Source organism: Eleutherodactylus coqui, chromosome 8 (assembly GCF_035609145.1).
Source record: "Eleutherodactylus coqui strain aEleCoq1 chromosome 8, aEleCoq1.hap1, whole genome shotgun sequence".
Lineage (NCBI taxonomy): Eukaryota > Metazoa > Chordata > Amphibia > Anura > Eleutherodactylidae > Eleutherodactylus > Eleutherodactylus coqui.
The window spans coordinates 87,342,834-87,354,155 of record NC_089844.1 but is presented as its reverse complement, the minus strand read 5'-3'; the positions used below and the strand labels follow the sequence as shown (position 1 = coordinate 87,354,155).

At 44.1% G+C, this 11,322-nt stretch overlaps 1 protein-coding gene across 19 annotated transcripts in view; it reads right to left on the bottom strand.

Annotated features, from left to right (window-relative positions):
* Positions 1 to 6,857: 6,857 nt before the first annotated feature.
* Positions 6,858 to 11,322, bottom strand: part of BAZ2B (bromodomain adjacent to zinc finger domain 2B) — a 319,623-nt gene continuing 315,158 nt past the window's right edge. For all 19 annotated transcript variants that reach the window (XM_066575975.1, XM_066575978.1, XM_066575966.1 and 16 more), the window contains 2 exons: positions 9,636 to 9,779; positions 6,858 to 8,467 (listed from right to left, as the gene is read on the bottom strand). In XM_066575975.1, the coding sequence (XP_066432072.1) occupies positions 8,314 to 8,467; positions 9,636 to 9,779 (298 nt within the window). In that variant the 3' untranslated portion in view covers positions 6,858 to 8,313. The remainder of the gene's footprint in view (positions 8,468 to 9,635; positions 9,780 to 11,322) is intronic.

The window sequence follows — 11,322 nt, the reverse complement described above, 5'->3', positions numbered from 1 at the left end:
GGCTGTAAACACAGCAGGTAGTCATTAGCGTTGTTTACCTTTCTAGCTGCTGCCTTTGGGAATCTCAAGGGTTTTCTGCTACTTAATAAGAGTCTTCTTCTTAGCACAATGAGCTAAATAATAAACAAGAGGATCATTTGGATTTTTAAAGGGTGCGTTCACACAAGTAGATTATGTTCAGGTTTTTTAATGCCATTTTTGAAGCCGAAACCAGGTGAGGATTATAAGAGAGAAGGAATAAACAACGGATGCAACTCCTGGTTTGGGCATCAAAAACTACAACAAAACCTGAAAAAAAAAAGCGCACATGTAAACATACCCTTAGGGCTCACGTCCACGGGGAAAATCAGGCGCGCCGCGGATTCTTTATGCAGAATCCCGCAGCGGGTCCCTCCTTTCTCATGGACATGAGACTAAAAAGTAAGCATTACTTACCTGTCCGGACGCTGCGGATCTGCCCTCCGTTGCGGCTGGATCTTCTTTCTTCGGCCCGGCGGAATTAACGAATTCAGCGGCGTGTGTGCCGCGGATCTGGACGGCTTTCATAGGCTTCAATAGAAGCCTGCGGGAGCCCCGCACTAAAATGGAGCGTGCTGCAAGTGTTTTCCCACACACGCAATCCGCGCCTCAAGGGAAAATGACGTCCAATGCATCCCTATGGGCGCGTGGATCACGTGTGCGGGTGACACGCTGTGGATCTGTCCGCGTGGACATTAGGGCTCCTACCCACTTGCGTTTTTTTTTAAGCAATTGTCAATGGGACTTTCTAAGGTTAAAAAGTCCCATTGACAATCGCATTAAAAAAACGCTGCGATATTGCAGAGTTAAAAAAAACCACAAGTGGGTAGGAGCCCTTAATAGGGGTTTTTCAACATTTGCATCTCCTTTAAAATAAACATGGATGAGCAGGCATTTCAGCTGAACTGGTTTCACAAGGAGGCATCCTGCGTTTAGCATTCCTCACCCGGTCACGTTGTGATACATAGTTTCACATGGTGTCAGAAAGGGAGGCTAAAAGTAGGGCAGAAGAGTAACTAATAAACCATGGGACTAAGTGCTCCTTTTCACGTTCGCTCGTGTGCACCATGAATTGGCATGAATGAACGATTTTACGCAATCCAGTCTCGAGCCTAATTAGTGTTTTCTCGTTCATTCACACGGCTAGGTGCAATGTATTAGCAAAAAAGTACACCGCAGCCCGGAAATCCCTCGCTCGGCATAACGCCTTAGAATGACTTTAAATGCCTACATAGAGGCACCTATAAACTTTTCCTTGTGTTGGCCGCTGCTAAACTGCCTCCCCCTCCCTTTTTTTCCAGCTCTCATAGGAGTCTATGGGAGCCGCCAGCGTACATCAGTTAAAAGCTAGATCCAGAACAGCGCCCGCCGATTTCGGACATACGTTCTATTTTTTTACGGTGCAACATTTTTATGCGCCATATATTCACTCGTGAACAAATGCATTGGACTCGAGTGCCTCAGATTGTCGCATTTTTCAACCGGGCGTAAAAACGCAGCAACATAGCCGTGTAAGAACACTTGTGAGCATAAAGCCTAAAGGGGGGTGTCAGGGCTTGTTTCGACCGATGGCCTATCCTCAGTAGATGATGGAAAGGGTCATACTAAATGTAGCCACTGCAGTGGAAATGGAGCTGTCTGCTTCCTGCAGAAAAAAAAGTTCAGTGCATAAGTGCACTGGGGCAGCAAAGAACTGATTAATAGGAGTCCAAGGCTGCAGACCCCACATTAAGGATGCTCAGAGTATGGAGCAGTTGGTTATGATGGGCCCCCCCTTCTCCCATGTTAGGCCTAATGCTCATGGCTGTGACGGGCTCCGCAAGTGGAATACTGCAGCACAGCCCGTCACGGCTGCCTCCCCCAGAGACCCCATACTTACCTCTGGATTCGCTGCCCGACGTCCCGCATGACGCTCTGGCGCGCATGAGCAGGAGAGGGCATGACGCGCCGGCAGTGTTATGTGACGCGCCGGCAGCATCATATGACACGCCCACAGCATCACATGATGCGCCGGCCGTAGGCAGGGAAGCGTTTTCACAGCGGAAGATAGCATGACGGATGGCTTCCATTGACTGCAATGTAAGCCGTCCACGTGTATGCCCGCGGCAAATAGAACATGCCGCGGGTGAGTACGGGTAAATTCACGGGGCGGAATTCCACTGTGGAATTCCGCACCGTGAGCATTGCGCTATTAGTTTCAATAGAACCTAATAGCTGCGGGGCAACGCCGTGATACGTGGCGGAAATCCGCCCGTGGGAATTAGCCCTTAAGGTGTAGCGCACGGTGACAATTTTTAAGCCATGCCCATTTTACACTAAGCCACACCCTTTGTAGCTCCTCACAGTAATAGTGCTCGCTAGTGACCCCTTCACAACAATAGCATATCTTTAATTAAGGGTGAATGCACACGGGCGGATATTCCGCGGCGAGTTTTCCCGCAAAATTTCCGCCCGTGCACGCTGCGATATGATTGCATTAGTTTATGCAATGGTATGCAGACAGCCGCGATCTGACCACGTGAAAACTCGCACAGTAAACAAATCGCGGCATGTCCTAATTCTGTGCGAGCTTTGCAGAGGCCCTCACAGAAACATCAGTGACACGCCGGCTCCGCTCTGCGCCAGCCGGCACATTACAGAGCGGAGAGAAGGTGCCGGAGGAGCTGAGCCGTAGGTCACTGCTGGGGCACGGTTCGCATCCCGCTGCGAGAACCGACCCGGCCGTCTGCAATTCACCCTAATACTTATCAGCTCTACATAGTGACATTGATTACAGGGCAGTTACCTTCATCTCTGTTTGGTGTCGTTCTTTCTCCCTTTTCCTTTCTATCCGAACCAAAACCATCGCAATGACTCTTCCGGGCCACAACTTGTCTCTGCTGAATTTGACACACAGAGATCTTTCGCTCTTTGCTTTGCAATCATCCCCCGCTTGCTTTCCACACTTCTATAATAATACTTGTAATGCTGCACATGAGGGAGGGGGGTGAAAGGGACTTTTATTTGTATAGCACAAACCTATTCCGCAGCGCTTTCAGGTAGTTTATTTATTATCTCCCCCCCCCCCCCCCCCCGCCCGCCAAGTTGGGTACTCAATACTGACCTTTTTCTACTCCCGTAATAAATAATGCTATGCTTTCTCACCCCATAATGAATAAAGCTATCACTTCTGCCCCGTAAGTAATAATGTCGCCAATTCTGCCCCATTATTAATAATGCCACTCTTTCTACCTCCATAATAGATAAAACCACCACTTCTGGCCTGGTAATAATGCCGCCTTTACTGTCCCCTTTGTAATAATGCCGCCTTGTCTGGCCCCGTAATTATTTATTCCGTCTTTCTTGCATCCTTTGTATTAATTCCACCTTTTTCTGCCCCTATTGTTAAAATGCCCCTTTTTTGCCCCCTTTCTAATAATGCCGCTTCTTCCACTAGTCTAAAAAACCCAGCTAAATACTCACCTTGCACAGTACTCCCCCATGCTGCTCTGTACCTCTCTTCATTCTCCTCTTTTCTTCTAGGGTCAGTGCGGCCACATGATACATGCTGTGACACATGCCCAGCGCTAACGGTAGCCTTTCCCCAGCCTAGGCCAGTCACGTGTCACAGCACGTATCATGTGACCACGCTGACCCTGGAAGAAAGGAGAATGAATGATGGTGTGGAGCGGCATGGCGGAGCGCTTTGTAAGGTGAGTATACCACTAACAGTGAGAACCAGTGTTTGAAGCCCCTTCAGTCTGCTAGAGAGCACGTAGCCAAGGGCACCCCTGAGCTTAGGGGAACATGAGCCTGGAGCGAGTGCTCCATTGGTAACATTGTTAATTCAGCCCTGTCCCTGCTGATCTGCTATTAATGGTCTATTCTGAGGATAGCCCATCCATAGTCCCTTTAAATCCTAAGCATGTAAATGTATGCTGCATATTTTCAGTGCAGATTGCACCTCTTCAAATGAGGGGATGAAATTAGCATCAAAATCTGCGTCATCTTCTGCTGCAGAAAATCAGCAGGATAGGTCATCATCAATAGTTGAACGTGCGGGGTTCAAATACACTGAAGCCTCCTTGCTGACCTCTGTGTAGTTGATTTCAATGGGAGCCATGCCTTCAGTTACAAGCGCCGGCCACTACATGGAAGGTCGGCGTGAAGACTTACGCTCCAAATACACATAGGTTGGAGTGGAAGTCTCCGTGCCGACCTTCATATAGTGGCCGGCGCTTGTAACTGCAGGCATGGCTCCCATTGAAATCAACAAGAGCCATGCTGGCAGTTGCAAGTGCCGGCCACTACGCAGAGGCCGGGGCGAGGCTTCCACTCTGCCTCTGTGTCATTGCGGCGCAGATAACTGGCTCCTGCTGAGTTAATCAGTTGGGGTCCCGAGCGACGGACCCCGGCCTATCAACTATTAATGACCTATCTGGATGATAGGTCATCAATAGTATTTAACTGCAAAACCCCTTTACATTCATGTATTTGGGACTCACAATCATTTTTGCAATTGAGATTAAAAATGTATCACTGTCTTCTGCAGCTAGTACATATCCCTATATATAGAAACTGCAGTATAAAGGCTCAAGGAGATCAGTCATTGTGCTGGACTGATGCTTGGTTTTCAGGCCTTATCTCCTCTCTCCTACAACTTCTTATCAGCTTATTTATAACCCAAACAATAATAAGCTTTACCATGATCATAAATTAGTGGATAAGAACATGCAGGATAGGAGAGAGTAGAGGGAAACTAATGGGCCTTTTACAGGCTGAGGGTGCGGGCAGATGAGCGCATAAACGGCGCGTTTTTGCGACCAAACGTATATACGTGACCATCTGAGGCAATGGTTTCGAATGTATTCGTTCACATGGGCGATTTTACGGCGCGTAAAAACGGCAACCCGAAAAAAACGGAACATATGCGACCGAAATACGCGCCAACGCATATTCGATGGCCGAAAAGACCGTTTGAAAAGTAGGAACAAACGAAAATACGCTTTCTAGCTCTGGTCGTGATCGGTGAAAAACGTTCTCTCGGGCGATTATACGTTGCGCTCGTGCGAACGTAAATACGCCTACGCTCGTCTGCTCGCACCCTGAGGGTGCGTTCACACAAACGTATATCGGCTCGGTTTTCACGCCGAGCCGATATACGTTGTCCTCATGTGCAGGGGGGGAGGCTGGAAGAGCCCAGGAGCAGAAACTCAGCTCCCGCCCCCTCTCTGCCTCCTCTCCACCCCTCTGCACTATTTGCAATGGGGAGAGGCAGAACGGGGGCGGGGCTATGTCCTGGAACTTAGCCCCGCCCCCATTCCGCCTCCTCTCATTGCAAATAGTGCAGAGGGGCGGAGAGGGGGTGGGGAGGAGGCAGAGAGGGGGCAGGAGCTCAGTTCCTGCTCCTGGGCTCTTCCAGCCTCCCCCCCTGCACATGAGGACAACGCATATCGGCTCGGCATTAAAACCGAGCCGATATACGTTCGTGTGAATGCACCCTTAAGAGGTAAACAGTCATCCCAGAGATAATTGCTTTGTGAATAAAGGGGGAGTGGCCAGAGATCAGTTCGCCCACCCACCTCTATTCAATGTGAGCAGGCACTATGAACAACTGCCCATTTACACATGCTGACCAACATTTGATTTATGCCTGCAGAAACTGAATGACAAACAATAAGTAAATGAATTACCATTCACTGTTCAGTTGCTGGAGGCATTTACATGGAATGGTTATCGTTCAGATTTTTGAGAATCTAAATGATAATCGTTCCGTGTAAAAGGACTCTAATCTGTCAGTGCTGCACACTGACAGACCTTTTATTGAGCCTTAAGGCCCATTTACACGTAACTATGATCGCTCAACATTCGTTTAAACAACGAAAATGAGCGATAATCGTTACATGTAAACGCAGGCATCGTGCACTTTTCGTTTGAACAATGATTTTTAGGTGAACTTAAAATCCATCATTCGGCTAGTGAGAGATAAAGTATCTCTCAACAGACCACACACTGTTATCTCCACGTGAGTCGGCAGATAACATTGTAATCTGCCATCAGCAGGGAGCAGAACAATGCAGCTGTGTGCACAGCTGGGTGTGTGATTAATCACATGCTTGGCTCTGCAAACAGCTGCTAGTGGCCCCTTTATATGCAAATTAAGATGATAAAGTGTTAATGGATATGAACACTTTATGTAAATAGATCGGAAAATCTTTCAATCTTCCGTTTCATTTGAAAGGATATCTTTTCGTGAAAATGAGCCTTTAGACTACAGTGTCTGTATACAGTGATATGTAGCAGTTGCACAAGATAAACGGTGCAAACTTTTAAAGTAAAAATCATTATCACTAGAATACATGCATTTAAATGAAAAAAATATCCCTCCTTAGGGCTTATTCAGACGACCGTATATCGGCCGGGTATTCACGCCGGCCGATATACGGCGTCTTTCTCTGCAGGGGGAGGAGGCTGGAAGAGCCGGGAGCAGTGCTCTGAGCTCCCGCCCCCTCTCCACCCCCTCTGCGCTATTTGGAATGAGAGAGGGCAGGGTGGGGGCGGAGTTCCTGGAATTAGCTCTGGCCCTGTCCGGCCTCCTCTCATTGCAAATAGTGCACAGGGGGTGGAGAGTTGGCGGAGAGGGGGCAGGAGCTCAGAGCACTGCTCCCAGCTCTTCCAGCCTCCTCCCCCTACATAGAGGGACACCGTATATCAGCCGGCGTGAATACCCGTCCGATATACGGTCGTCTGAATGTGCCTTAAAGGTGTCCGCAGCCTTTAAGTGTAACAAATAAATGCTACATTTCACTATAGAAATCTACTACAGACACATTTTCCACGACACACAAAAACAGCAGATGTATTGCAAAACAGTCGTTTATTGTATCCGTGCCACACAAACTAGTGAAAAAAACTACCCTTTTCACAACATTTTTGTTTTAAATAAAACAACTTCAAGTACAATTGGTACAAAAAATGTCTGATCTCCTTGCCTCTGACGGGCCACCATACCACACAGTAGATAAAACACAGTGGTTTACAAATGTCTTTGTTGTATTTTTGTTTTTTTTCTTTTACGATCACTTCTGTGGCGAGGCAAATGACGGGAAATGCATCTATGAAAAAATACTGTGTGTAGGAAATTCGTCACACGTTTAATTTCACATGGATACAAATGATTATACTTTTTTTTTTTTTCCAGGCCTACTTGGCTTCAAATGATATAACAAAACCTGTAAATAAAATAAAACAAATATAATAAAAATAGAAAAAAAAAAACATGGAAGAAAACAACATAAAAGAAAACACAAAAACAAAACAAACCACAATATCATATCCCCTACACCCTGTTTTGAAGGCAGGCACTACCAATGTTAGGGAGACGCCACAGTGTTGGTAGAGGATACTGTACATGTTATAGGTTAATAATCACCTAACTAAAATAAAATGCTACAATCCTTCTAAAACAGGCATCATATCCGACGCCCGTAAACAATATGTACACATCATACAGATTTAAACAAGACTTAATATAAACAAGAGTGAACAGTATTTACATAGTTCTCCATTTGTCTTCACCATCTTGAAATACAATTTAACTATATGAGTGATGCAGCAATGTATATTTATATAAATGTACTTGTAACTTTACAGTAAAGTTCCATTTCAGTGCCGCTTCAGCACGTCTGTGTAAACAGTTTTACTTGGCTTGTTTTTTTATTTTATTTTTTTTTATTTTTTTTTAACATTCTTGTATTTTCAAGATTTAAAGCAATATTTTTTTTTTCTAGTCTTCCTTTTCACAGAAAACGAAGATTCGGTCTGCTGTTTAATCATAAATAATTCATAAAATTAAATACATTCACTAACAGTAAGCTACAAAGTAATAAAAAAATAACAAAATAATAATATTAAACAATAAAAAATAGATATTTATTGAAAAGGAATGGGGAGGGGGGGGGGGAACCATTTCCTCAGTACAGCTCTGGTGGATGAAGAATCAGTGCGTTTTGATACTTATTATCTATTGCACTAGGACACCCTTTTTTGTACGTTTTATTTTAGTTTTAGGTTTTGACTTCAGTGTACGCCCCTGCACTACCAGATAGTAGTCATTGATAAAACGCACACGCAAAAACACAATAAAACAAAACAAAAATCTAAAAAAAAAAGGGTTGTGGTCATCGTAGGATTGATGTTGTAGCCTATGACTTGTATTCGTGACGCCTCGGTCTTAGATGGTCTCGACTTCTTATGTGTGTAGCTATCATTCACATTGCTGGTCTCATTATCAGGATAAAGAAGCATCAGCTAGTTTCAACTTATGTTGAAAGTTTCCGTCCATCTTTTTTCAAAATGTATTCTCATTTTGTGTCCAGCTCTACCGATTTCAGAGTCGTCTTCGTTGAATGTTTCACAGTTATTAAAGACAAGTCTGACGTCCAGAGCAAAAGTTTCAAAATTTGGGTATCTGCAGGAATATAAAATACATTATCACAAATCAACAGAAATTAAAGGGGCTTTCTGGGATGTTTGAATGATGGGGCTATTATGGCTGAGGGTTCGATATAGTTTGTGTTGTAATCGCTATATTTGCTCCCACTGAATAGAAACACTCAATTTTACACCCCGAGGTTGAAAATACATAATTTTTACTAACAGTTTTTCACTAATGCACCCAGCCTAGGCAATACCCTGTGAGCTGTACATTTGCACTTTTCATCACCATGCAGTAACAGTGCAGATCGCTGCACCATGTGATTACACTTCAAAAGGTATGTTCACATGAAGAGGAAAATCTGCACCAAAATCTGGACCAAAACGTCCTCTTATATCAATTCTGTGTCTGTTTGTTGGCGCATCTATGAATTTTTACTCCATTATATTGATGGTGATGATGAGGATGAATTGCATTGAAGAGAACTTTATATGAATTCTTCATTCCCCTATTTGGATGATGAATTGTCTTATCTAAGTAGAATTTATATTGGTGTATTTATGAATTTCTAATCCCCTATACTGACGTTGAATTGTCTTATATAATGTATAATTCTGTTTATTACCAGCATTTGGAGTGACTAAATACGGACTGGTCCCTAATGAACCTTTGTTCAAAGGGGAAAATGTGCTGGAACCCCTTAGCAGTTTACATTTTGGGATCATCATTAACCTTTGGTAATGGAGAGTGCATCATCTTCTGTTACGGATTTTTGTGGATGTACTAGCGTGAGGATCCTGAGCTGGGTTCGCCCTTATCAGGGCAGATGTTCTGTATCTACATCAAGCATGTAGGTATTTTTTGAGGGGTAGATTATTTCCATTACCAAATACATTCCCTTATTTGATTTCTTTTATCGTTGGTACCCTCTACCAATACAATCCTTAATATTATTCACTGTTTGGGTGGATCATGGCTTTGTATGATTATATGGTGACATTTCAATTAATATCTAAATATTTAAAAAATTATGTTTTAAAGATTTACATTTTTCAGTTATATGACTTCTAACCAACGTGGATGTTTCTATATCTATATATTAAGTTCTAACAGTGATATTTGGAAATGAAGGGACCCATACATTATTTTTGAATGGGGCCCTTTGTTGTTAGTGTTCTCCCCTCATTAGGACCATACTTACTGGCCATTGCTCAGCTTTTCTCTGATGGTTGCAAAGTCCATAGGTTTCTTGATGACTTTTTTGTAACCAGGAACAAGTTTCAAGTTAACAGGAAGCAAAAAAGGCCAGGCGTCCTCATGAGACTCCATCTCAGACAAGATTACGCTAAAAAATGACATCAGCATGCGATAAATGTAAGAGAGCTAATACAAAATGTTTAATGTACTTTTCAGAGTCCTAATCGTACTAAACCATTTGGGCTGCAGGTAATTCAGAGGTCCCTGATATTTATGATATGATATATTCACATATTATCCTAAATATCACTAATTTGTTTCATTTCCAATTCTTTATAAAAAAAAAAGTGGTCAAAGACACACAGGTCCAGTTTCAGGCTTAGGTGGGCTCATGGGCGAAAGTATCTCACTGGGACCCTTTGTGGTATGTCATGACATATCTAGCATTAAAACAGTATGTATTGTTGATATTGCCAAAGATTACACCTACTTATTAAATAGTAGATAAACGTAAACCCAGTCAGAAGTCAAGTGCATGTATGAACCCAGATAGTCATACTGCCACAACAACGTGAAACGCTAGTATTGCTGAAAAAAAATTGTATCCAGCATCCAAGGGAAAAGTAAAACTTCCAATTTATTGCATTATGTTAAAAACCGCAGCCTGTATGCACACAGGTACCTCAAAGTCTCTGAGCTGTGACTAAGGCAGACGTTCTGCCGAAACGCGTCAGTGAATTTGTGGTACCTGTGTGCACACAGGCTGTGATATTAAAAGGGGTTGTCCCACGAAAACAAGCGGTGTTAAGCACTTCTGTATGGCCAAATTAATGCACTGTGTAATATACATCGTGCATTAAATAATGGCCATACAGAAGTTATACACTTACCCCCTCCGGTGTTGGCGTCCCCGTCTCCATAGACGCGCTTGCGCAGTCTCCTCTTCTGTTCTGTTGAATGGGGCCGCTCCGGTGTGCTCGCGCCGGAGAGCTGGTCTGCGCATCGCAGAAGACCTGTGCGGCGCGAGCACGCCGGAGCGGCCCCATTCAAAGGAACAGAAGAGAAGACTGCGCAAGCGTGTCTAATCGAGGGAGAAGAAGGCTTCGGTTGGCGCCATGGAGACGGGGACGCCAACACCAGAGGGGGTAAGTGTATAACTTCTGTATGGCCAATATTTAATGCACGATGTATATTACAAAGTGCATTAATATGGCCATACAGAAGTGCTTAACACCGCTTGCTTTTGCGGGACAACCCCTTTAACCTGATGCAATAAGTTGGAAGTTTTTCCTTACTCTCGGATGCTGGATACAATTTTTTCATCAATATTAGTGAAGTACAGGGATTCAAGTTTCTCCAAGCATCCTTTTGGATTATACCTGTCCATTTTTAAACATATACACGGGGTGAGCTGGACCCTTTTCTGTGTTTAATGTAAAACGCTATTGACAAGAATTGGGACACCAGCATCACTTGCAAGAAAAGCCAGCTTCTTGTTATAATTGCTATGTTAGGCCAGTTTAACAGAAGCGTATTATGGGCATGTTTATGTGGCCATAATACAGATGAGTATCCTGGCCCAACCTCTGGTCTCCTGACCCAAACGTAGATGGGTCTCTGACTTCCGGTCAGAAGACTCACGGTAGGACCGTAGACACTTGTCCATGTTATAGACACATAAAGGCATCTGC